The sequence below is a fragment of the Sturnus vulgaris genome, chromosome 7 (genome assembly GCF_052056855.1).
Source record: "Sturnus vulgaris isolate bStuVul1 chromosome 7, bStuVul1.hap1, whole genome shotgun sequence".
NCBI classification, from domain to species: Eukaryota; Metazoa; Chordata; class Aves; order Passeriformes; family Sturnidae; genus Sturnus; species Sturnus vulgaris.
The window spans coordinates 30496455-30524370 of record NC_142249.1 but is presented as its reverse complement, the minus strand read 5'-3'; the positions used below and the strand labels follow the sequence as shown (position 1 = coordinate 30524370).

At 39.7% G+C, this 27916-nt stretch overlaps 1 protein-coding gene across 1 annotated transcript in view; it reads left to right on the top strand.

The window, feature by feature from the left end:
- CLASP1 (cytoplasmic linker associated protein 1) overlaps positions 1 to 27916 on the top strand; it is a 169543-nt gene that overhangs the window by 124778 nt on the left and 16849 nt on the right. Inside the window, exons 32-39 of the mRNA XM_088168262.1 lie at positions 163 to 306; positions 12256 to 12399; positions 13641 to 13747; positions 18671 to 18787; positions 22293 to 22443; positions 23074 to 23320; positions 24082 to 24275; positions 26239 to 26367. Of these exons, the coding sequence (XP_088024388.1) occupies positions 163 to 306; positions 12256 to 12399; positions 13641 to 13747; positions 18671 to 18787; positions 22293 to 22443; positions 23074 to 23320; positions 24082 to 24275; positions 26239 to 26367 (1233 nt within the window). The remainder of the gene's footprint in view (positions 1 to 162; positions 307 to 12255; positions 12400 to 13640; positions 13748 to 18670; positions 18788 to 22292; positions 22444 to 23073; positions 23321 to 24081; positions 24276 to 26238; positions 26368 to 27916) is intronic.

Below are 27916 nucleotides of genomic sequence, written 5' to 3'. Positions count from 1 at the left end.
ATGTGCATGGTATAGAAATTGGCACCTTGGAGACATGTCCCAGGGATACTTCCTCCCCACCACGTCTTGTAAGTCTTGTCAATCTGTAGTGGGATCTGTTCTATGGAAAAAAATGCATCTTTGCCAAATCCTGAGCTTCACAAATCCCTTCTCATTTCTCAGGTGAAAGTTGCTATCCTGAAGTATATTGAGTCCTTGGCAAGACAGATGGATCCAACAGACTTTGTGAACTCCAGTGAGACAAGACTTGCTGTATCTAGAATTATAACTTGGACTACAGAACCAAAGAGCTCAGATGTGAGAAAGGTAAGCCAGGATGATGAAATATTTGCAGTAATTATTGCTCTTCAAGAAGGAGAAAAAAAAACCAGACAAAGCTGTCATAAAGGTATTGAAAAGTTCAGTGATTAGACTTTAACTTTAAAAAGCCCTCAGTTTACATACCTCACTGTCCAAACAAAACTGTCAATGCAGTCCACACACAATCTGAAGCGTGTCTTCATATATTTTTTTCCTAGTAGGTATTTGTGTGACTTTAACTACTATTACCATACAAAAAAGAGACCATGGTTTGAAAATGTGCTTTTTCTTAAGCATTCTGGAAATATCTCTAGGTTTGTATTTTGTTTAGGTGAAGGCTTTGTAGACTGAAAGCTAACAACTTCAGCATTACAATGTTTTTAAAAGAAAGTAAACAAGTCAGTAAGCTGCCAGGGGCTCTCAGCCCTTCTCTTTTAAGTGCTGTGTGTTTATCTCTACCTGGAAAAAAATGACACAATTAGGTCAGGCCTGGGTAATAGTTACCTTGTTCTTTATCTTGCTCCCTATGCAAGTGTCAGGCAAGCTAAAATGGGACAGGTAGTGATACTCATCTGTCCCAAGAGAAAAGTAAGACTTAGTTTTATGTAGCTGGCATCTGTAACACCATTTAAAATTATCTTCTATTTCCAGTAGGAATTAAAGGCTTTGAGATGTACTTGGATTTAAAAGAAACCCAGCCAAATTTGAATAATTCCAGAATGTAAAAATTGTATAAGAACTTAGCACTATATGCACATAAAATGTTGACTTTATAGTAGAATAGAATTCAATTTTATAACTTTGGAAATAATAAAATTACTTTTACTTGATTCTGATGAAGAGATTGCTGGGTATGAAGTGTGCTACCAGACACATATGTGCAGCATTATCCAGCAGCTGAAGAAGGCTTGAAAGAAGCTGTCTGTTTGCTCACATACAGATGATTGGTTCTGGGGGAAAAAGGAACATGCTCTATTCTGAAGACGTCCTGCAGGGATTTTTCACAGCACTGTAACTGAAACTTGCTTCTGTAAAATAGTCTCCCTCAGGAAAAAAGGGTTACTTTAAATTCTGGACTTAGATCTGGAATATGGATTTGCATTTTAATGTTTCCATGTGCAAAGTCAGAATTGATCAGGCAAAGCAGCTGCTTCTATGTTACGGTTCAGGTGAATCTCAAGCAGTTTACTTTGCTGCTGGGCTGTGAGGGGAAGTTTTAATTATTTTAAGTAGAAATATGCATTAAACAGCAAAATCTCTTGATATTGCTCAGCAGGAGAAGAAACGTTCCACCATTAGGGGTCATCATTGCTGCGTGCAAAGGAAAGCAGGGAGTGTCTGCTGCAGCTGGGAAATTGGATGTTTGCTGTTCCCTGTGGACTGTGGGGAGCAGGTGCTCACTGTGTGGTGTCCATCCTTCTGTCTCTTCCAATGGCTTGCACAGCTCTGGAAAAACTTCCAGCAAACTCTACCTGAGTAGCACTTGGGCAAGTGCCTTGGGGCTGACAAGAGATTACTGAATCAAAATTCTTTTTATTAAACCTGCATGTGACTTGGATTTGCCTTGGTGCCAGTAGTTTTCAAATAAATTATTGTGCAGTTAAACTAATTTAGGCTACTAGAAACAAATGCACAGGTGATCTTTATTTCATCGTACCATTACTGTACTATGATTTTATTAAGAGCATAGTACAAACCAGAGGCTTTAGAGGAAACAGTGCAGCAAAAGATTTATAAGCAATCATTGGCCATTATCTCTATCAGGACTGTAGTTTAAACAGACTTATAAATTGATTATGCAATAGTGAAGTGGGTTATCAAGAGCCAATCTAGGCAGGTGAAATGTTCTGAAGAACACAATTAAATATTGCCTGTTTTTTGGCAATATAACGTGGGGAAAAAAAAGTAGTACCTTTTTAATATCAAGATGATTCATTTAAGCATCAGAAGATTCTGCCCTTGTGGAAGGTATTGTGGTGGCCTTCAACATCTGTGGTTTTCTAAATACAAACCAGACCATGCCCTGTAAACACTGTGACAGCCTGAAAACGGAGACAGCAGTGAAGATCACTGGGGAGAAGGAGAGCAATCAGTTTTGTCTTCAAACCAAGTATGTGATTGAAGTACCACAAGAAACCTGTAAAAAGTGTAAAAATAGGTAGTTTTGCAATAGAATCTGATGTTGAGACTACCAGTGCAATGAATTCAGCTCCTGCATGTGACAAGAGTGCCCATCATTCCTGGTACTGAGGGCTCCTGGGTGATGCAGTCGAGTTTACAGGTATGACTGTGGCTGACTTGGTGGAACAGTGATGCTGCTGCTCAGTTACTCGTGGAGGCAGGGACTCTTTCCCCCAGGTAATGGAATCCCACTGCCAATATCCTCTTCACTCAAGTCTGAGTTACTGAATTCTACTATAATGCAAGTAACATCTGTGGGTGGTGGCCATGCTGTTCTGTCTAGGGTTTACCTTTGAGCAGAGGCAGATAAAGCAAACTTCCTCACACTGGTGATGTCTGTCAGTGAGGAAGGCACGTGGCTGCTTTGCACACGTGGCAATTAGTCATGCAAATCTCATCCTGTAATAGCAATCAAGGCATTTGTTCAAGAAATTGATTATATTTTCAGTCTACACCAAGATTATCCTTTAGTTAGTGATAGTCTGTCCATTACTACTACTTACTATGCGTGATGGTCATGGAGGTCCCAGCTCCATAGTGTTAAGGCACTGGGGAAAAACAGAACAGAAATGTCATTTAGCTCAAAAACCTTTTCAAACTGAATGCTACAGCTTTATTAATAACTCTGTGTATTCTTGTGACAGCACTTAAACACACTTAATGAGCACATTTAACCAATCTGACACAACTTGAGCTACAAGCTCATGTTTTGTAGCTAGTGAGATCAGAAAAAGTCAAAAGAAATGCTGTTTTGCATAAAACAGTTTATGGTCCTGTGTGGAATGACATCTGTAGTTAAACATAAGCTCTGTTATCACAAGGAAAACATTACATACTATGAGGAATATGCAGTTGATACTAAAGTGTGCATTGACAAATGTTGTGATTCCCTCACAGGGCAGAAACCATTTAAATTGCTGATAGTAGCCATGAACTAGGTACAATTAAAATTATTGTCAAGCTTTAGGTTTAAAATAAGGTGATCTGCAGTGTGTTACAGGTAAATATTTGTCTTGTTTTAAAGATGGTTTGTACTTGTGGGTGTTTACTCTGCATTCAACTTCAGGTTTACTTCCTGCAAGCAGTGCTGGAAGAAAGGTGAAGACATTTGCCCTCCATGCTGAACAACAGCCACAGTGTAGGAGCAGGTCCTGCAGTGCTGTGTGGAGACTTGGATGGGATGTGGTTCCAGTGTGAGGAGAGCACCTGTTGGTGAATCCTGCACATGCAGCCAGCTCATGTTTTTTTCTCCAGGCAGAGCTTATCAGTGACTAGGGCACAGATCAGGATTTCAGATAACTGAGCTGTAATTTCGACTGCAGTAGCATCTAACCTTGTGTGAGGTACTTTATTTTCCTCTGCACTGATTTATTTCCCTCTGTGGCAGGGTGTTAATTCTGGTTTTCCTCTGTAAATTGTTTAAGATTTGATGAAATAATTTTACAAAAGCCAGTGAATTGCCACACAGAAAAGTAACACAATGGCAATGACAATATTGTGATGACTGGTCTGTGAGGACATTATAAGTCAGTAACTTGACCATTTGATTATTAATATTGCCAGCAAAGTTGTTGTGCAATCCTTACGTAGGTAAAGTGCTGATTGAATTTGGATGACAGGCATGGTCTCTGTGTGGGAAAATACTTTGATCCTGGAAAAGAGCCATCAATTTGAGAATGGAAATTAGAATAAGGCTTCTCATTTGCCTTTGGTCAAAGCCTACAGAAACCTCGTGTCCAAGGCTTGTCTGAATGGAAACTTTTATTTAATATGAGTGCCTAGAATTTGTGGGTGTGGAATCAGCTGTGAGGGCACACAGAATCTTAGTGTTTAGGAGGACCTTGTACAGGCTGAAGGGGAATGAGGTCTCCTGAGGTGAAGGGCCAGTGACAATTCTTACCATCTTGTTAATCATCCCAGCCCTGGTCTTAATGATAAGTAACAAGATCTGTATTGCCTGATTGGTATTTGGAGTACTAATGTCAGGGCAGAAGAAATTTTTTCCATTGTTCCAAATATCCTGACTGGCTTCTCTGTTGGTGAAACATTCCTATGGTGGCTTTATTTTACAAACCTGAAGGCATTTTTACGTGCTATGGGCAGCCTTGTATCTCATGTACATCACGTTCTGCCTTCCGCTTACATAACGGGGAAAACTTTTTCTTTCAACTGCCCCACTTGTCACTGCAAGCTGCCCTTGGGTATAGACAGTTGGATGGGTTTTGGTAAGAAACTAGAACCATTGCACTGAATCAAAAAGCCCAGGAGGGTGCTTGTGTTGCTCTAATTTTCATGAAGATGAAGCCTTCCTGAGAGTACCTTGGGGAAGGCCCTCCTTGGATCACTACCACTGGCTTGCAGGTGGAGTCAAAGGATATCCAGAGAAAATTAGTTCGGGATCAGATTTTTTTTCACTAAATCTGATTGAGAAACAGTTTCTGAACTATGAAGAAGATGAGGAAGATTTCAGAGAGACAGCTGCAGGCCAACAGACACTTCATAAACTGAAGCAGGCAATGAAGATGTATTTACTTCTCTAATTAATAATCCTCAAGGTCATTTCTTGGGAAATAATGATATTGTCACATTGATAAGCAAAATATATCTATCAGCAAAGCCTAGATCGAGCAACTTTGGATAAAATATTACTGTGACATCTCTAGGAGGACCAGGGACAGGAAAGTGAACACTTTTAAGGAAAGGAAATTAGGCTCCTTTGCATGGTGATGCGATGAGACCTCTAAAAATTCTTGGAAATTTTAATTATCCTTTTAGCATTAGTCTGATTTCAGGTAGTTTGGGACAGATGTGTCACTTAAGATCACTCTCAGAGCCTCTTAGTGACCTGAAATAGTGTTGCTTATTTGTACTGGTGTTGAGCAGTAAACACTGCTGGTCATGGCCTGTTGCAGCAGCAGTGGCAAAGAGGACATTTGCAGAAATAGTTTTGAATGGCAAATTATTTTAGTACTCTCTGGCCACAGGCCCTTGCCTTTCTGGGTCAGAGGTTTCTCTAGCACTCCTGCAATATTCCTACACCAGATTTGTGCATCTCATGGGTTCCATGAATAGTCAAGTTACCAAAGCACTGAGCATTAGGATTTCATTTCAGGCTTATGGAATCTTAAATAGAAGTATTGCTGAAGTCAGCCTTTTTGCCAAAGAATATTCTAAAAAAAGTCAAACTCAGTGTAAATGCCCAGGTGAACTTCTAATAGGCATTTGAAACATAGGAAAAATAGTGTAGTACATGAAAAATGGCACCTGCTGGACTGTAGTGTTTACTTGATTTAAAGTTATTAGAACAAAAAGGATCTCTGTGTCCTAGCTGTGTTTCCAAAATAGTATCCCTCATTTTCTGTTTGTTTTGAATTTGATGCTGCAGAGCTATGAGAGCCCAAATGTTTTTAGTGTACGCAGTGTAAGGAAAATGGCTCTCACCCAATGTTAGTGGCCAGCAAATTGTGATGTGCTTGTTGGAAGCATGGTGCTGGAGTAGATTTCCTTAAACTGAGACCCTCCATTTTATACAGCCTTCTAGGATGTTCTGAGCTGGAAGCAGTTTGAATATAAGCATATACTCTATTTGCTGGAAGAGCTAGTGCATGGTAATACAAGAGAAGAAATGGCTTCACAGAGTGTGTATACTCACACTTAAATTATGTATTTGTGTTTACATGCCTTTTATATAAACACTCACACACCTACACAGGTATAGGTGATGTTTCTATTTTGAAAATCAAGTCTAGAGGTGATGTTTACACGATGCATTGCAGAGCTATTTGCTATAATTCTACAGTACTTCCTCTAACATTTCAAAAATCCATGCAGATTAAAGTGCATGTTTTCATTACAAACCTTATGACTTCTGTGACTCTTCTTTCTTAGTTTATATGTGGGAACTTTTGCCTGAGAATTCAGACTTCTATCATGCCAGTTTTATAAGTAAAGTTTCTCAGTTGTTAATGAAAGGTAACCTATGTTTCGAATCCTGAAGCCTGTTTGTGCAACACCTGCCATTTTATAATGAGCAAAGTTACTCAGGGAAGCCTTCATCAAACTTGATTTCTGGGGTAATGTCTGGTTCTCAAGAAATAATGAACATTTTTGACATTTTTCTGTGCCCAGGTCACAGAAAACAGCACACGAATCATAATCTTCTATAGAACAGTAATCCAAACGTGATGGTTTGGTGTTGCATCTTTTTTGCTGTTACTTTTCTGAGATGCCTTTGACACTTGTAATGCAACCATCTCTGACTTCCAAAAGCCTTTTGTGATGTATAAAGTATGTATTGTGTAAAACAGAATAGCAACATGGATTTAATCTGTTTCTGTATTTAAATCTGTTAAACAAATTTTTCCTTCTCAGGATTTGGATATGAACAGCATATGCTAATGCGAGTGTTTTGGGGAAACTATGTGTTTAAAAACTTGTTCTCAAGCTAATGTGCTTGGATTATGTATAAACTGCTAAAGCCATTGTGCTTCACATTGCCATGTTTGTAATGTGGATGTCCTTGCTCATCTGATTCTAGGCCTGAAAAAGAAACAAGGTTTGGTAGATAGTTTGTTAGTTCAGTGTCAGCAAATGCTTAATTGTCTGCTGGAAAGTGCACTGAAATAACACTTGTTTAGAGCTTGCAAGCTCTCAGTAGATTTGAATAACTCACTTAACACCAGCTACTCATTGGAGAATTGAAGTCATGTGCCAGTGTGTGCTAAAATAAGCTGCCTAATGTGCAAGTGCTATCCCTTGATCTCAGTGGATCTCTATTTAATCTGCAGTTTAGTATAATTCAAAGTGACATGAGAGAGAGCTTCTCTGCTCCATTCTGCCTTAAGTTATTAAAAACCACATTTTTCTTAGACTGGATAGTGAAGTGTGTGATGCATTCAGAATACCATTGTGTTTGTCAAATGAGGCTCTTCCCCAGACTGATCATGATATCGTGTCTTCCCCAGACATGATAAAGGCATTTATAGGCAGTGTTGGTCCATCAGACTGATGTCCAGACTGAAGACAAGAGTTTGCAAGTTTTTAACTGTGACTTCCTCTGAACTTAGACATACCTGTGAGGGCAGGTGCAGGGAGATGCATCTATTCCCCCATTCCAGGCTGGCCATATGCCAAGTGCCATCTCAGTTCAGCACTGCCTGGGCTCTGCACCTCAGCAGAGGTTTTCAAGTGGGTGTGGAGGCCACCAGGAGGTTGCCCAAGCCATGCCTTGTAGAAGAACTAAGGGATAATGTATAAGCCTTGGAACTGTGGCCAAATTTAATTTTGAATTTAATTTCAGCTGCCCTCTGCCGAAAGGAGTGCTCTTCTGATGACATCAAATAATGCTTTTTAAATTAGCTTCCGTTGCTTGAAATGAAGCAAGAAATTGATCAGAATTCTTCAGCAGAAAGATAGCATGTGTATTGTTTGGGTGATTGGTTTGAAATCTGTGTTTTCTTTGAATAATACCAACTTTCCTGTTTGTCAAACCCAGACGATGCATAGTTGGGTGGGTGAGGATTTGCCAGCTAGGACAACTACAGCCTCCTCAGGGCCTGGTGAAGGAAACTTGGAAGAGAAGTGTAAACAGGTAGACTGAAAGCCTTGTGCACTAATCACACTAATTGTGTTTGCAGTCTCAACTCAACTGTCTAGCTGTGAAAAGAGACCTGGACTGGGAGCCTGAAAAAAGTGTGTCTGTCTGAAGTAATTTTTTGCTTGGGTGTGTTTTTCTGTTAACTCTCTTGTAAAGGATCAGGATACAAAGTCCCTTTCTTTTTTGGGGCTGCCAGTGTTGGGAGCCCATCACTAATAGATGTTTGAATAACTTGTAAACTGCCTTCATGTACGTCAGGCACCTATCTGCTTATTCTGCTTGGCCCAGCAGCAGCAGCAATCATAAGGCACTTTTATTAATCTTAGGTCTCTGACCACATTTCATTTCTAAAATCAATGGATTTTTCCACTTAGCCTTGATGTGTTTACCCAGATTTTAAAGACACTTTATTGTAATTCAGCCGAGTTGAAAAAGTTCCAGATTTTGATAAATCTGACTGTCATCCACCATGCAGGTAAAAACAAAAAACAGATATTGCTGAAGCATTTGTGTCTCCTTAGCAGCTGACACTGTTGGACAGCCGGAATTGCAGTGACCTAAGTGTGAAACTTTGGGAGCTGCTACTGGCTTGTGGAACCTGATCTCTCACTGCATTGTGATAAGGAAAATAATCAAGTTACATAAGCAAACTTTTGCAAATTATTCAAGAACATGACACTGAGCCAGGCCCCCTCTCTAGCATAGTCAGGCTCTGAAGTGAGTGGAGTTTCTCCAGCTGAAGCCAGCAGAGAATGGCTTCAATAAGATTAGATAATCTATAGGGTCTACATTATATGTCACTGAAGGAGATGGATTAGTGTTCTGTACTAATGGTACAGGGACACAGAAGCAAGGGAAAATTCAGATATGACTTTCTTCAGACTATATATCATCAAGCATGAGTGTTGCATGGAGAATGTTTGTACACTGTGTACAGAAATACGATTTTTTGTTACTTGTTATGTTTATTTACTCTGACAGTAATCTAATGAAGCAAAATTTTAAGAAGACGTCCAGAAATTCAGAAATTATGAAAATGTCTCTGGTTTGTCACAAGCTGAAAATCCACAGATTTAAAATTCTTAGAAACCTTATCTGTAGAAGATGTCCTTTGATTAGGTAAAAATATGAAAAGTGAAACATAGAGGATTATCAGGTGTGTCCAGATCTAACTATTACGACAGGTGTGGAAATGCTGCTCCTGATGCTCTTCATTGCTGAAATAAAATTACTTGTATTAGAAGTATTGCAGGAGTGAAACTTGGAGCATGTTACAAATGTCATTTCAAGCTAGCATGGACCTTCCAACTTTTGAGGCCAGTAAGTAACAACATTGATCTTACATTGGTAGGGACCAAGACCTTTGTGTATTAAATGTTAAGTAGGAAGTTATGGACACACTTTGAAATAATTACTTTTGCCTGAAATAAATGTAGAAATACTGTTGGATGTCTGAGGACAACTTAGAAAGAACACAGGGTTTTACCCATGTAACTCCAGTGTTGCCTTTGAGAACCTTACTGGAGCACCACTCTCAGGATGTAGTAGTCCTTGCCTTTATTTCTAAAGGCATAAACTATAGGTCTGTTTTCTTTGAGGCCACAGAAGATTGTGAGCATTGGGAGCTACTGTTCAGCATTTCATTCAAAGCCCAGTGACAGGAAAGCTGCTGAAGAGCACTGGGTATGCAGAATTCTGGCAGACACTCCTAAAGACAAGCTGTATTTTGTGCAAAGAGGGAGGGCAGGCATAGTTTTGGTTTTATTAAAGCCAAAACACAAAAGTGGAACAAAACTGTAGTGACCTCTCAGACCTGAAACTTCTCTCAGCTACTCCTGTGGGACAGTATCTGTGCTACTGGTGATTGTGGTGGAGCTTTGCTGAAGGTTTCACTCAGATCTCTGAGACACATTTCGATTATCTCTGTTTGGCAGCTCCTGACTTACCAGTTGATTACTCCAGATATTCTAATCTCTAAGCAATTTCTCAGTCTGTGAACCTTGTTGATCAATTTTTGTGGGGGTTTGGTTTGGAGTTTTTTTTGATTTTGTTGGTTTTTTGGGGGTTGGTTTGTTTTTTTTTTTTAAATCTCAATGAATGTGAGATCTGCTTGTTCTGACACACAGGATCTGCATGTCCATTCCTAACTATCAAGGGTTCGCATGCTGTTCACCAGTGGGAATGTATGTTGGCATGACTTGTCACTTTGCATTCAGTTCAACTTGCTGTTCCTTGTTCTGAGATCTCTTGTGTGCAGTAATATTTTTATTACAGAAAATACTGTGCTGGTGAAAGCTTAAAAGTTCTTGGATCAAAATGGACAGAAATACACTTCCTTGTTGGATACCAGGCAGGCTTCATGGCAGAGTTGTCCAAAACTTCAGGTCAGAGGAGGGTAGACGATGGAGTTGAGAAAGCCCTGGGGAAAACACTCTCCACACTTCTTTCATCCTTAGATCTTTAGAATAGAGTGAATAATGACATACTGTGTTTCTGTTCAAGTCAGTGAGAGTTTTGGCAGGAGAGGCAGCATGATCCATCTGGAATGAAGTCTGAAGACCTGTTGTTTGCTGCAGTCCTTGGAAACCCTTTGAGTGTTGTGGGCCTCGGTTCCTTTGTTGGCCATATGAAAAGGATGATACTTACCCAACTTTCATGGCTGGAAAATGCTTTTATATACAAAGCTGTGCTAGTTACTGCTGATGGCAGAAGAAACAGTGTAGCTTGAATTGCAGTTTACACCCTGAAACAATGAGGTACTGTGATTCCCCTCTGCAGTGAAGGATGCTTGTATACCCAAGTTCATCATCTGTGAAGAATTCCACTCTACAGGGAGTTGCAGATACAATTAATTGTGGCAACTTTGTGAGCACATTACTTACTAAAAAATCCTTCTTTAATGTGATGAGAACAATGAATGTACATTTATCCCCACAGCAGTGAATTACATTTGTACCCTTTTCAAAATTATTTGTAGTTTTTAGGAGATTTTAAAAAGTTCCTGAAAGGGTCAAACCCATGTGTCTGCTCTTCCTAAGCATATGTGTATGCTTTTCCAAAATAAAAGCACGTGTAGCTTTGCTGCTTAACTTCGTAAGCCCAAGCCACTGCTTTGTGTCCAGATATGTATTCTATTGATGTGTCAATGGCTACACCCTCCTTGGAGAAGGTGCTGCTGCAGACTATCAGAGATCCTTCATCATTGCTTCATTTTTCTTGTTCTTTTATCCATGTTTGTATGTTTGTATACTTTCGAAGTAAAGTGAGGGAAAAAGCCCACAGAACTGATGCATCCACACAGGTTGGATGCTGCTGGGGAAGTCTGGTTAGGAACATGTGATGTTAATTACATTTTCAGGTCCACACACTGTGGTTTATTCTGGTTCCATTCCCATTCGATTCCATTGTCTTAGTTCCGGATCTGCAGAGCTGTATGTTTGCTAATGGATATGGGGAGATCCTGTTCTGACAGGAGTTCTCTGAGGCACATAAAGCAAACCTTGACCAGTAAAATTAATGGAATCAATTGTTTCAGTGGTACCTCGGTTTCACTTACTAAATTTAGGAAATCTGGTGGGGTTTAGCCTGTCCATGGTTGAAAGAATGGTGGTTGTCACCATCCTCATAAATCTTTCACTTCAGATGGAGTTTTCTATTGCTGAAACTGTCTGAGTGGTCAAGACTTACAAGGAGAGTTGGATTATCTGTTTGATGAAACAAACTTGGGATCCCTAGGAAGGGAAGAGGTTGGGTGGGAAGAGAACTCATCCCATTAACACATAAAATAAAAAGCATGGGAATGACAAATTGCTGTCCTAGAGTCTTCATACTTGTTTGGACTTCTAGTTTTATTTATTTTCAGTAAATCTTTGCAGTAACTTGTTGAATTGAAATATGTGCTGGACAGGACAATGGTGAGATCACTAGCTGTGAATAGCTGTCCACTTCACATCTGGGAAAATAGTGATATAAATACAGAAATATATTTAAGCTTTAAGAACTACAACTAACTATTGCTGTTAGTAATTCGTTATATCACAACATTTCAAAAATTTGTCTGGTAGGGGAGTCTTCTTTTTGAATGAAACACACATCATTTATTGTAAGGATCACTACCAAGAGAATGCATGCTCTTTTCAAAGAACAAAAACTGATTATCTCTTTTTTCTTCTTTTCAGGCAGCACAAATAGTCCTGATTTCTCTCTTTGAACTGAACACTCCTGAGTTTACCATGTTACTTGGTGCCTTGCCAAAAACATTCCAGGATGGTGCTACCAAGCTCCTGCACAACCACCTCAAGAACTCCAGTAACACCAGTGTGGTGAGAGGCCCTTGTCCTTGCAAACAGCAGAGCCCCAAAGACAGCAGCTCATTGATAAGCTGTTGCAGATGTTCAGTTTGAATTATCTGTAACTGTTGTCCTGAAGCAATATGGCAACAGAGGCTTTTGTTTGATGTTGCTTTTAATAGGGACCATTAAAATAAAAAACTCCGTTATTTAAAAATTTAATATAGTCCTAACCAGAAGAGATTAAAAAGTGACTGAGAAGTGCATTGAAATTGGGGGGTTTGAGCTTTCCAGTTGGTGGTGCTTTTGAAAGTCCTGCCAGTAATGACTTTTTGGCTAAAACAGATTCTGATACCACAGATTTTCTGGACTTAAGACTATTATGGAGATCAGTTTAATAACAGTTACACTGTGTGTTAAGAAGCTTGCAGGATCTTTAATGTGACCTATAAAATCATCTCAGTCTATGCTTATTACCTCATGTTTTGTTCTTATATAAAGTTCTTACATATTTTTATTTCACTGAAGGAACATGTTAATAGATTTAAATAGGAAATTTCTTTCCCTTCCCAGAGCAGGAAGGATTAAGGAATTTTTTGTCTTTTTAATGTGGAAATCTTGTGAACTTGCTGGAATTTGAACCCTCTTATCTTTGCATTTCCACAAGGCTAAGTAGAATTTAGTGTAAGCTAGAACTGCAGCGTTAGGCTTCCAGGCAAATGGTCTAGATTCTCTAATACTTTCTACTCTATATGAAAAGTGTCAGAATTGGGGGCAATTTCTACTCATTTTGCTGTGGTATAGAACGTTGTGCAGGCCAGTGGAAAAATGGTAAGTTAGACTGCTTACTTATGCTCCTAACAAGCATAATCAGAATGCTTTAGACAATGTGGAAAATAGCTGTGTAATTAGAATGCTAAATTGCCAGGGTAATGGTGAGCATGTTTTGGAGCCTTGCAAATCTTGTTTGAGAAGCTGAATTGATGAAAAATTTCTCTGGCAATATTTGCAGGCCATACATGTTGTGTATTTAAATTGCAGATACTGTGGGTTGTAGAGAAGTGCACATACACTTTCTTTATCCTCAGTAATATCTTCAGGAGCATATTAATGACTACATGAACCATGCCTGCAGATTTTTAGGTCAAGAGGCGTAATCAAAATTGCACTAAGCTTGTCTAGAGCAAAGAGAGGCACTGTTTGGACCTGTTGTTGTACTTCTGCCTGTGCATTGCAACACGTTGCTAATCCCTGTCTTCCTGCTTCTGTGTCAGGGCTCCCCCAGCAATACCCTTGGTCGGACTCCTTCCCGGCACTCCAGCAGCAGAACCAGCCCCTTAACTTCACCTACCAACTGTTCCCATGGTGGACTGTCTCCAAGGTAATGTGGCAGGCTAATTAAACCCCTTGCAAAATACTAAAGGATTTCAACACCAAGTGTGCGTTTGCAGAATGTGACTCACTTTGAAAGCAAAAACAAGACAATAAGTTTACAGTAGATTTCTGCAAAGAAGCAGTGTTTGAACATGATAATATGTGGCTGGTGACTGACTTCAGTGTTTCAGTCCTCATGATGTCTGTGTAACCTTAATGTCCTTTCTTATTTTATTAGTTTTCTTTTGTGGCCTTCTTCAGAATTACATTTGTGGGTAATAAAGGTAATATTAATTGGCAGCATTAGAAATAAGGTCTCGTTGAGATTGCATATGTCACAAAGTCTATGATGACTCTCAGAACAGGAGTTTCAGATTGTGCCTATTTTTTAGGTGTGGACTTGTCATTATTCTGACTGTAGTACAGACTATTGTGCTGCTGAGACAAGTGCTGTGTCTGCTGTTTGCCTCTTATTCTTTGTGAGGATGCAGGACAAGCAGAGGTGGTGTTTCAGTGCTGAATACCTCCCAGATGGCTCACCTGGCTCCTCACCAGCAGAGCAGTGGCCTAGTCTTTTGCACAGCAGGTCTGTTACAACCAGGTGTTTTGTTGAAGCTGCAGGTGCTACCCTGGAATATGTTGGTCCACTCCAAAATCTTGTATTCAGCCACCACGGACTCGTGGCTCCTGGGAATGTGAATGTTTTGCAGCATTAAAACTTAGAGCAGGGGAGATGACATTGTAAACGGTATGTTCTGGAACTATAGAAATATTGGAGGAAAGTAGCAAGCTGTTACCTGCACAAACTCTGGTTCATGCTGGAAAAGCTTAAATTCTGCTGTCCTTGTCTACCTGTGCTCCTTATGACAGGTTGTGAGAAACATAAGGAGCCATGTTGGGTGAGGACTGCAGTTCATAGTGCAGTATAGTAATTTACATTGAAATCTGTAGTAGTTTACTCTGAAATCTTTTGATCTACCCTTGTTACTTGGAAAACTGTCTCTTGAAAGAATGCTTAGACACATGAGTTCCTGTGTGTCAGGAAAAGTACAGGCCTATAGCATTTATTGAATGAATGAATAATTATACTAATTCCAGCAACATAGGAATAATTGGGGTTTCCTGAGAAGATTTTGGGCATCTAAATACATCTTTGTGACTTCTAAATCTGCTGTAATTCAAAACTAAACCAAGAGTTTGCAAGCCAAAGCCGAGTTGCCTATTACGAGTTTTTTCCACAAAGGTTTCATTAAGAAATTAAGTGGTAGAGTTTCAGGGGAACAGTTCCAACTGTGTTGCTTCTTTTGACTAGCTTGAGCATTGTTGCCCTGCTGATTTCTGTCATGGGAAATTATTAACTGTGTCTCCCTGTGGTTACGTTGTGGTTTTGTTGGCCTTGTTTGCATGTGGCACTTATTTTATAATTCCACAACATTTTACCATGCTTTTTGGGTTTTGCCATTGGGACATGATTGTTTACTGCCACTTCACTCACGGTTTTCTATTTGTCTTTGGTTTCTTCTCACCTTTTGATGTCAGGAGGCAAATATCAAAGTATTGATTAAAGCATCCAGTATACTTTGCTGTTGCTTTCTAGCATTTTGGGTTTAGAAACTGAAGGGTTTCTTTCCATATGTAATTTGTTCTCAAGGACTAGTTTGAGTTTGAAAATTCCAGAACGTTCTGCCATGGATGCAGTTGGCCAGGAATTTCCTTTAGAAAACAACAGTTTCTTCCATTTTCCATAGTGTTCTTGGAGATGTTTAATCAAAAATTTAGGTGTCTTTTCAAGAAGTGTGTCCTGCTTCCTTGCTGGATTTAGGTATTCAAAGAGTGATATTTAAAAGTTAGTCTTCAGTGATAAGTAAAGGTGGAAGCTGGTATGAAAGCCCTTTAAAATATTTGGAAGGGACAAGCTGTACCTTTTTGTGGTGAGTGCCTTCCGAGCTGTAACAGTATCTGCAGATTTCTGCCATTTGTAGGAAAGTAGGAAGTACTGTAGTACTGAAATCAGGGACAGTAGCTTCTGATGCTCTGCTGGTCTGCATCCTTCTTGAAAATGTCTTGTGTAGCACAGTTTGGGCATGGTCCTGACTTAAAGGGAGAATTTAGCTCTGGTTGTCCTTTTAGAGAAGAGGCTTTGAAAGATGTGCTGACAGACTGTGGTAAGTAGGGTATGCTGCAGTATTGCATTCTTTGGTATACATGTTTCAGTGTCATGTTTCCATTTCAAGTGCTTGTTGTCTGCTATTCAGCATTGCTGTGAAATGTCACTTTTCTCTCTACAAACTCGAAACATAAGCATGCCCAGGTCATTCTAAAAGCAGTATAAAAGGATAAAGATTCCCAGTTTCTCTGTGTATCTCTCCTCCAAAATTAGGCTTGGCTTTACATTTTCATGGGGCCTACTGCCAAAGGTTTGTAGTCAGGTTGTGTATTCCCATTGCCTCATGGGGTGCTCTGTGTGCAGGCTCTGCTTACCTTGTCCTTGCCCATGTCTTATACTGGCAGCCTGAGTTAGTCAGTGCAAGGATTATGTCCAGTTCTTAATGCTATCTTTGGTTTTGAAGATTATGCTTTCCTTTTATTTTTTTTCTTGGTTCACAGATCAAATTCCAGAGGCATACTGTCTTTGGAGCTGGGATATGTGTAGAAAGGATGTTTGTGTCCTGTAGGAATATGAAAATGCTGCTAAGCATAGCTGCTCTCCCATATTACTAATGGTTTGTGGGCAATATCCTCAACATTAGTCAGCAAGGTTTCATTGATACAGATTTACTGTGTTATGTATGTACTCCAGATGATTGATTTTTTGGGAGTTGTGTGTGCTTGTATTGATGTGTACCTGTATTTGGGCTCTCTGGATAGATTTTAATGTTTCGGTTTAAGTGGACTCTGCAAACAGCTGATTTGCATATCCAGATGATAACATCTGCTAAAGTATTCCCTAAAGTCTTCAGGAGTGTAGCATGCTTCCAGGGTCCTTTCTTCTGCCTTCATTGACTCCCTCCAGTTCTGCTTCATGGTCACTATAACATATCCACTACATCTGTGAGTTAATTCTGCATTTGTATCTGTTTTTTTTTTTTCCTTAACAGTTTTAATTTTTGATGAGAGGAGTTATGGAAGAAAGATATGCTTTCTGAAAAATAAAACAGGGAAGGGTACTTGGGAAGAGTGAAAATAATAGGAAAAAAAACCAACCCAGACTTCAGACTGAAAGAGAAGAATGTTTCCTAGGCAAATCACAGAGAAAAGGCTTGGGTTTGTGTTGGACAGAGAAAACCTTCTGAGATTGAATAAATTATGTTGTAGTCAAAAAGGAAAATGCTAAGTTGTGAAGTCGTTTGGTGTTAGAATACTGTTCTGAATGGTAAATCGACTTCAGCAAACTTAAATGTTACATTCAGGTTGGGAGTTTTCACCTAGAATTTTATAGGAGTAATTGAATGTATGTCAAATGAATACATTTGGAATTACTTTCTGCCATTATTACTAGCCCAGAAGCCTGTGCTTAGTTTTGATTATTAAAAACAAACAAAAATCACCCAACATTTAAAAAATAATTTAGTCCTTCAAAGATCTTTAGAGGAATGCATCAGAATAAAAGGCTACAATTTTATCTGGCCATATAAGTTTACATGCTTGCTATTTCACTGATAATAAAAAATACCATTAAAACAAAATCTGACACATTCAGTATTAAGTTGAGCAAGCAAAGGCATGGAAACAGAATTAAAATAAGCCACCCACTTTATGCAATAAGGACAAGCCTGCATTGTTTGATGGCCCATATTCAGGTAGGTGAGACCTGAGCTTAGAGACTTCTGATCAGCAGTCTGGGAGTCTGGAGTGTTTCCTTGATAATACTGGCATGTAATAGCTGTGGGATTTGATTGCTGGTTAATAAATTAAATTCTTGACACTGCTCTTCAGAGGAATTTTTTAACTGGCTTTGCTGCTGTTTGCACTGGAGCAATTCTTGATTTGTCGCTTCTGATCTCAAAGTATCTTTCACTTGCATATATACAAATACAGCTATCCAAGACAATGTGCTGAAATGTAATAGAAACAAAGTGGTGTTGTGAATACTCCACCAGCTCAAGGATCTATTCTCATTTAAGAGGTGATTCTGAAAATCCATGCACCATAATTGGATAAGGACAAAAGCAGAGATTAGACAAATTGACACAGGAATGGATGTCTTGACCCAAAGGCACAGGGTCATACAATACAATAACTTAAAGGGGCCTGTGAAAGTTTAAGTAGTGATCTGAATCAAGTCAGAGGCTGGTTTCACCCAGTCTTTCCAACTTTGTCTGCTGAGACCTGGACCAAGTTGACATGATACATTTACACTCTAGACTGACTTTCACTTGTTGCATATTTGGGTTCAGTTTGAATCTGGTGAAACAGAATCAGATCTTAAGGCCTGCAGAAATTTCCTAATTGTATAGGGCCTGATTGCAGCCTTTTATAAAGACACCAGGAGATAAACTTTACAAGGTACCTTCAGGTGTCTAACAAAAAAAAAAAAAAATTCCGATTTTCCTTTCTTCCAGGGGAATCCTGTTGCTTAGAAATAGAATACGTGTGTGGCCAGGGATTGTTTGCCTAGAACATTATAAATGGAGCTGATTATAGAGGCTATATCCATTTGTAAAAGCTACTGGTTAGTACAAGCAGGGACTGGATTTTTTGTGAATCATAATATGTTAGGAATAAAAATGGAAATGAATAATAAAGGCCAAAACAAAGACTTGTGAGGCGCAATGGAGTATTCTTGTTTAATTTTGTTTCTATTAATTTTTTTCTCTCTCCAAGGCAGCATGACAGCACTAAGCCACTCAGATTATAGTTTCTTTTTTTTTTTTTCTCCCTCTCCTTTCTCTGTTTTTTCTCTCTTTTGTTTCTCCTCTGGTCACGGCAGTCGGCTCTGGGGTTGGAGTGCAGATGGGCTGTCGAAGCACCCCCCTCCCCTTTCTCAGCCTAACTCCATCCCCACTGCTCCTTCCCACAAGACTTTCAGACGCTCTTACTCTCCCAGGTAACAAGCTACCTGTTAAACCAACTTGTCTGAGGTGTCACAGTATTATTTGCCTTTCACACCAGGGGGTTTGTTCAAATGTGGGACTTGCAGAGGCTTTGGCTGGAGAAGGAAAAGAGATGAAGAAAGCTTTCAGAGAGCAGGAGTGATGGGCAGCCACTTCCTCACTGCTTAGGGAAGATGTGGCATGCAAGTGGTGATAAAAAAATGTGGATTTTTCCAGACTCTTGCAACCATTCAAGAAGATGGCAGGGAAGATGCTTCACAGTCAGTTTCCAATGCAGAACACAGTTGCTGAGCACTTTTGGCAGGCACTGGTTGTGTTACCATGCCACATACAAGGGCAGGATCTTTGGCTGCACTGTGCATATGGCACTCAAGTACCTCCAGATGGACACATAGAGCTCAGGAGTGACTACACATAGAACTTTGCTTCTATAATGTGATTGTGGAACATCTTGGAAATTTGTAGTAGTGAAATTAAAATTGTTCTTACCACAAGATTTTGAGTTTATCAGTGGCAATTTTGACATCTATTTCTCCTCCTGCGCCCTCACATTTTGTTCCAGTTTGCATACAGCTCTTGGATCAATATACTGGACTAAAGCTGTATGCTGATTTTAAGAAAAAAACCCCAACCTGAATACAAATCAGATCCTGATAACACACCATCTGTAAATGTGGTTTCTCCTGACTTACATATACCTATTATCTGAGGAAGGACTATATATAGTCTTTCCTTAAACCAAAAGGTCTTAATGAAAAACTATTGAAAGAAAAGCAAAGAAGTTTTTCTTTGAGAACTCAAAATTTGAGAACCTGTGAAATCTGAGAGGGAAAGTAGAATGCAGCAGTTGGTACCTCTGCAGAATTGAAAACTTTCAATGTATGTTCTGACTCTGGACTAGGACACTGTGGGAGGTACCTGTGGAGGAGATCCATGCTGATTTTTGGAATAAAACTAGTTGAGAGTGTTTTTTCTGTCTTCTTTTATCTGACACCAGATAAGTTAGGTTTCGAATAATGTAACATAGGTTCCAGACCAGAGCCTGAAAGTGCAAGGATGTGAGTTACTGTGTACTGCTTGAAGACACTAAACTGTGGATTACTTACACATAGTTGGGATTGGAAACTGAATAACAATTTATAGAAGAAAAATGTATTTCATGCCAGACTGGAAACCTGCCAAATTGTATCTTGATAAACTTATAGACAGCTGCATTGGTTTTGTGCAGCAGATGGAAAATAATGTTGTGACATCCCTAAACACTGCTCATCTCTACTCACTTCTTATTCATCCTGTGCCTTTCCTCTAGTTTTCTGCATGAGTCATTTTTTTTCCCTTTTGTGCCTTTTTTTTTCTGAAAGGTGAGTGTAGTTCCATTTTACTTTTATTCCCCCATTGTGTTGTCTGTGAAGTATTCTAGTGCACATACTGTCAGTAGAGATGTGTGTTCACATTGTAGAACTTCCATTCATGTAGAGCACAGCCATAATGTGACCTCCTACACAGGCTTACTCCTGACATACGAAGTCACTGGATTCTTTAGATTTTTATTAAAATGTGGGTTCGTGCTTTGACAAATGCATCAGATTGGTGGCTCTGAGAAATTGCCTTATTCCTTTAGCACTGAAGAGTCTGTATTCTGATTGTTCTTTGGTAACAGTGTAGGACAAATGTCATCCCTGAGGAAAGAAGCGATGATTTCAGCAGATTTATTGTCAGTATTATATTTGTGATTATTTCTTGGTCTTTCTGACACGGATTTAATTGTGTGACCTTTGGTAAGTCATGTCATCTCTTGGTGTGAGTACACATGCATACCTTTTCAAATGGTGGTTTCATTGCCCACTTCAGAGTTGTATGAAAAACCTTTTAAGATCTATGAATTAAATGTGCTTGAGCTCAAAACGTATATATTTGAGATCTTATGAAACAAAGATTTTCCTGTTTCTGACTGGTACTTCTAAAGAATCTAAGAACTGCCTTGCCTTCTGTCTGGAAAGCTTTCATAGAGCATTACTGTTGTTCAGCTGTCCAAAAAGTATAAATACTTCAACTTCTGTAGGTTCATGAACAGCTTTTGTTTCCTGATCTTGGTCTGTTAAGTGATTTCTCATTCTCCCTGGCCTGCCAGACTCTGTTTGGGGAGTTGTTCTTTGGTTTCTTTGCCAAAATACATGGTGCTGATGCTTGTGTGAGTGTAGTGCGAACACGTTGCTTGGGAGCCAGGGATTATGGCTATTTTCAGTGTGTCAATCCCAAAGGAATTGGGCAGCCAATCTTATCCTCTGTCTGAAGTTCCCAAGTTTCTTCCAGAAAAAAAAGCTGTGGTTCTAGATATTTAATAGATATTTAATATCCTACTCTTGGTTCCATTGAAAATAACAGCTGTGTACCCAGAATTCAGAAGGGATTTTCTTGTTTGTTTGTTTGGGTTTTTCCCCCACCCACCTCATAGGGAATCTTTCTTTTGTGGAAAAGGAACACAACTCGTTCAGCCATCTGCCTCCAAGCCCATCCTGTCATTCTTCCCAAAATGTTATGAAATAGTAATTCACCACTGTAGGGAGCCACTTCTTGCCATTTATTGACAAACAACTTGATGTAAATGTCTGATTCAGTCTATTTGCTTCTGGCTCTACTGAGATCTGAGACTCCGCCAGAAATTGTTCTTCTCTCTTGTTGGATCTTTTGATTTAGTGATTGTCATGCAAACTCAGCTTCTCCTAGATAGAGCAGAGCCCTGCCAATAATGTTTGTTTATTTTCTTGAAGTTTGTAGGAACTTCTCTTTAGCCAGATCTTTTAATATCATCTCCCCTTTCATGCAGGGCATTTTGTCATGGAACTTAACTTTGGATAACTCTTCAAGGAATCCCAAAACTTTTGAGGATTTATATTGCTGAGAAATTTCTGAGGAATAGATAGACTGCAAGAAAGTGTCATTTCAGTGAGAGAATTCCCAAACTTAGGCCAAATACTGAAATACTTTTTTATCAAGGCACTGTGCAAGTGAGTTAGGTTTTACTACTTTATAAATTAAAATGGACCATGTTAGACTAAGGTTTATGTCAAGTTGCATTTTCCTTTCCATTTAAATCTGTCATAGTTTCATATATTATTAAACGTAAATTTCACTGATTTCATTTCCACCAGCTGTCACAACCCTTTGAGTTCTCATAGTGATTGATATTATTTTCCTGTTTAAATTACACCACTGCCACACTGGGGATAGGGTTTTTTGGTTTGCAGAAGATAGCAGGCTTACTGAATGTAAGAAACAGTGGACCTGTTTTCCCTTCACTTACAGCAATGTGTTCTCCTTGCGTTCCCATTTGAGGGGAAACTCAGACCTGAACTCTGCTTTGATTCCATCCATGTTGTGTTAGACGTCACTGTTAGAAAGGGTACTCCAAACCATCTGTCTCCAGCTTGTTTTTGTTAACAGTCAGAAGCGGATTCCAATTTCATTTGTAACATTTCATATACGTTTGGTCTTTAGTATGCTGGATTATGACACGGAGAACCTAAACTCTGATGAAATCTACAGCTCTCTTCGTGGAGTCACAGAAGCAATTGAGAAATTTAGTTTCCGTAGTCAAGAGGACCTGAATGAGCCAATCAAACGTGATGGAAAGAAAGACTGTGACATTGTAAGTATTCCACTGATTAATGTCCTCAGATAGGTGAAATTTTAAAATATTGTAATCAAGCCTATCTGCAGATTGTTAGTCTACAAAATCCAGTTAGTTCTGCTCTATTCTTACAGGCGTCTTCTGCTTTTTAGTTGCTAATTTCTTATACCTTAATCATGGGGTTTCACTGACTGTTTCCCTTGGCCCCCTTTGAACTCTGCCTCCTGTTGGATGTGCTCACTGGGCTTCTGTGCAAGTTTCCATGAAGGATGGAAACAGTGCTAGTGTTCCTCAGGCTCAGCATGGCTCAGTGATGGCTTTTGCATGGATTGTGTGTAGTCAGGTCTGTAATGGGAAATGTCCATTCTTAAAATGCATATGGATGGTTTCCCTCACAGGCTTAGGACCTGTAATCACTCCAAGTGCACAGCTCATACAGTATCTTATGCTGCAAGAGTGGTTACAGAAACTGTGATCATGAGATATTTTTGGGCAGGTGTAATTGTGTGAATGATACTTAAGTATTATGTATAAATAATACATGTAAATAATTCTTTGCCTTTTCCTATTGGCGGGTGAACTCCAGAAATGCTACAATTCCCATAGAATTTTGAACATACCATTTTTTCCTCTGTCCAATTCCCCCAGGTGTCTCGAGATGGTGGCCTTGCTCTCCCTAGTGGTGATGTCCGTGGAAGCAGTGACATTGTGGAAGGCGGAAGGATGGCTCTGGATAACAAAACCTCCCTCCTGAACACGCAGCCTCCCCGCGCCTTCTCAGGGCCCCGTGCTCGGGAGTACAACCCCTATCCTTACACTGACACCATCAACACTTACGACAAGACTGCCCTGAAGGAGGCAGTGTTCGATGATGACATGGATCAGCTTCGGGATGGTTTGTATCAGCTCACCTCTAACAGTGCAGGCAGCTCGCTGCCTCCTGGTGTGTTTGTGTACGGGTAGTGTCCTCAGATACGTGCCTGCCTGTGCATGTGTTGTGTATTACATTGCATCTGAGTCGAGGCTTGGTATGAAATACCCTTTGTTCTCATGTCCCAGCAGAACATCATCTGTGCCTGTTGAGAAAAAATAATTATACTGTGGTTTTGATTCTTGCTTGCCTGGGGTTTCCTGCAAACTACTCCCTTAAGCATTCACATGCATCTATGGATGTGCTTTGAGACCTTCCCCTCTTCATGGCTGAAACGCCTCACTCAACAGCTTGTTGTTACTGAGTGTTTGACTTCATTTAAGTGCAGCTACACATCAGCTTTATTCTTTTGCAGTACACTGATGAGTCACTGTACTTTAATCTAAAGGTCATACATGTGACCACTGGTTTTGGGTGTGTATGTCTGGGAAAAACCACGGCAGTTCTCATCTTGTAGAAGTAATTGTTGGAACTGGAAGAAATCCAGTTGTCATCACTTCCTGGTTCGTTAGAAGCCATGTGCAGATGCACGAGCTGTGCTATGAATTCAAGTTGAATTATGGGCTAGTCAAATTCTGTTCCCTGCTTGACTGAGGTCACCTGGAAGTTGATGCATTTTTGGGGGGCCCCTTGTTACATGAACCTTATTCTGTAGAGTTTGAGCAATCTTTGCACCTTTGATCTTTTCCCCATTTCTCCAAATGATTTGATGCCATTTGTCCTAGAAGTACCCATTGACCATTCGGATTTGGTGGCTGATCTTCTGAAAGAGCTCTCCAACCACAACGAGCGGGTGGAGGAGCGGAAAGGAGCTCTCCTGGAATTGCTAAAGATCACAAGGGAAGATAATCTTGGAGTTTGGGAGGAGCATTTCAAAACCATTCTGCTCTTGCTGCTGGAAACGCTTGGAGACAAAGATGTGAGATGTAGATTTTGTCTTAACTCTCCTGTACATTGCTTCATCTTGGGTAATAATTCCTACACACCAGTTTAAATGAAACCTGCCACTCGTCAGTGATACTGCACTGCTCATTTTTTTCTTTTGAAGATCGACAAATCTAGTTTTCACTCTGTTCAGTGACAAACTTTAAGTTACTCCAAAATGTCCCAGTTTTTCTCCCTCCTTCCAGAATGTTACTAATAAATAGCTAGGAAATTGAACTAGAATCAGAAAAAAATGTTCTAGTCTAGTAAAAAACTGTCAAGACTTCAGTTATTCTCTTCTGAGTTAGGATGAAGTTACAAACTCTTAGCTATATTAAACCCATTCCGAGCAAGGAGAATAAATGCATTCTAGAATAAATTAATTTTTTTCCCTATGTGATTTAAAGACCCAGGGTATTAGATCTCATGGGGTCTCTTGTAAAAATGTCTTCAAAAGCAAGCTGCTTTTATAGGGGATCTTGTTTTGGAAAGTTAAAAAACCCCGTGTTATTATCACAGCTTTATGTTTGGTAGTTGATCAAAGTGGTAATTTACGGGCTAGGCTTTTTTCTATTTGGGGATATTTGTTCAGCTTGCAGCATAATGATATTTGGTAAAGGCTCAACACCCCACTGCACCTTCACATCAGAGCCATGCTCTATCTGAATGTTACAATATTGAGGCTTCAAAGCACTCAAGGTTCCTTTTTTGTTTCATCTGATTCAAAAATCTATTTTATTTCTTACACTCCTTGTAAAATACGTCATGCTCTCAGAAATGTTAGTTCTGAAGCAGGGTAGGTGGCTGACATTTTCTCAGTCATTGTTCTTAGTTCAGGCATGAACTGCATTAGTTCTACGTGGTTAATGATAGCACCATCACACAAGTATCAGAAGGTCTGGTGACTTTGTCTTAAGTACATGTGAACTGTGCTGCTGTATGAATTTTGCAGATGAATAGCAAAGCACATATTTTAAAGGCAGAGAATGAAGTAAAGTATGTATTCTTCTGCTGAAATTGCTGCCTAGAGGAGCTGGAACAGAGGCTACACACAGAGTTAAGGGGAATAAAATGGGTATTTATTGAGAGGCTTACGAAAGGACACACCCTAGCAGTATTGTGGCCCCTGCCTGGATGGGCTCCAAGATGGAAGCAAAGGAGGACTTGGTCATAAAATCTCACATTTTTATAGGTTTTGGTTCATTTGCATGAACCCGCTCTCCTCTTTCCACATTGTTTATGCTTAGGGCCTGAAGTTTGAAGAAATTGCCCTTGAGTTCTTAACTGAACTAGGACTGTTTTGTCTCCATCACCCTAGCACATCAGAAAAGCACACCCAAGCAGAATAGAAAAACTTAAAACTTAAGGTATCAAAATAATGAAATCTATTTGGAGTGGCAGAAATTTCATGTAAGTTATGGAATTGACACGGGTGTTACAAATCCCTTCTGCTCATGATCTTTTGATACGAAGGATGAAGACATAGGTTGGTGTTGACTACAGTAACTTAAGTCCTTGAAAGTAATTTCCGTAGGAGTTACAGGAAGAGTCAGTTTTACTCCTTTAGTACATGAGAAACAGCTTTGTGGCATGGATGGAGTCCAGTTTGATATCTGCCAAGCTGAGCAAACAAGGAAAGGCAAAACATATATGATCTGACTTCTGTAGATTTATGTAATGCCAATGTCCTCCTGGGAGTACAAATTTGTACTTCATTGCCAAAAGAATATGAAATTTAGGAAAGTAGTCATTCTGATTGTATATGTGAGAACAGTAATTTTATGTGGCTTTTTGTGCACGAGCAAACAATTCTGGATTTTGTAACACTCACTCCACTGGAGCTGGTGGCGCAGGGAGCCATGCGAATTTCTGGTGAGCCATGAGAATTCACTTTAAACTATGATTTTTTGGAGCAGCTTTTTCTAATCTTTTTCTAATGCCTGTTTTTCTCAACACAGCATTCAATAAGAGCCCTGGCACTGCGTGTGCTGAGGGAGATCCTGCGGAACCAGCCGGCGAGGTTTAAGAACTATGCGGAGTTGACTATCATGAAAACACTGGAAGCACATAAGGATTCCCACAAGGAGGTGAGTGAGCCTTTCAGCTCCTGGGAAAGCAATATGGACCTGCTGAAGAAATGTGAGACTTAGATGTTGAGCCATCTTGACAGTGGAACAAATCGGTATTAAGACTCCCAGGTATGAAGAGACAGGATTTTTACATGCTGAAACAGTGAGGGAAAAAGTGGAGACTGTCAGAGCTATTTCTGTGGACTTGGAGCTGTCTGGAGTGGTATGCCACTGTGTGTTAATTTCCCAGGATTTCCCTGCTTGTTCTGGGAAAGGTTGAGACACTGTAGGAAAAAAGTGCATGTTTAATTACTTTTTGGAGCATGCTGGGGGCACCGTGCTGCCTCTGTGTGTACAGGTAAGAATACAAAATGTGCTGGAGAACAAAGGCTGTGTTCAAGCAGAGTTGTGTGTGAAAACTGAATGGTGAAATTGAGCCATGCTGGAAAATTGGGAACTGGTGAGTAACAGGAGAAAATGGACAAAGAGGTCATGCTGCAGTGGCAGAGGAAGAAGCAAAGGGAAGGGTAAATTCCATTTTCCTTTTGATGAGAGAACTTGTATACAAAACTGAAAGTATTCTGAAGTGAAGTAAAGCAAGAATAAAGGGACATGATAACATTTAAGTAGGTCAATTGAAATTGCATTTAAAGTTTATCTTTGTATATCAATTTCCAAGTTGGATCTTTTAATCTACCTTGTGCATGTTGAGAGTTTGAACTAAACCTTCTGGAAAGTGCTACCAGAATTTCCCTGTCGGTCTGTGGTGGTTTTGTTACCAAATTGCTTGGTTTGAAATCGAAGGCATTTATTCTTCTCTACAGCAGGGTTATTCTGCATTAGCAGGTTTAGGCATCTCTGAAGATATTTGGCCATGAAAAGATTGTTAAAATAGACCAGACTGTTCCAGAGCATTGGATGACTGACTACTGTGGGTAGCAGAAACTCTGTACTGTTTGAAAATCAAAATAGCAAAATAAAAAATACTCTCAGGAAAAGAAAATAATAGTCTGGATTTCTCTAAAATGCAAAAGTAGAAAATGTTCAATGCTTTAGTGAATGAGGGCTGCCCTATTCTGCCTACCTTCATCTTCTTGATTTAGAGCCTTTGCACCCCTGTCATTTTCAGTTCAGAGTAGTAAGAAGCAGTTGTAAATTGATTTTCTGATAAAGCAGTCAGACAAAACATTATGTTCTTAAGGAGTGCCTTTTATTGGCAAGTTTTCTTGCTTGCATGCTTCTCAGCTCACCTTGACTTAGTGCCCTTTGTATTTTTTGGCTGAGAATCCTCCAGAACTAAAGTTTCTAGCAGGATTCTTTCCAGATTGTCCCTGGCATTGTTTTTAATGCCTCTCAGAATTCACTATTGTTGTGGAACTGGTGGGTTTTGCAGAAATCAAGATGGTTGAAAACACCATGCTTTATGCCTCTATATTCTTTTTGTGTGGAAAGATTCTTCAGAATTTGCATGAGATGCCTCCCAGAGAAAAGCAGAGAAAAACCCAAACCAGGAATGAGAGTTGGGAGTTCTGGAACTTCTTTGCAGAATAATTGAGGTGTACTGTGC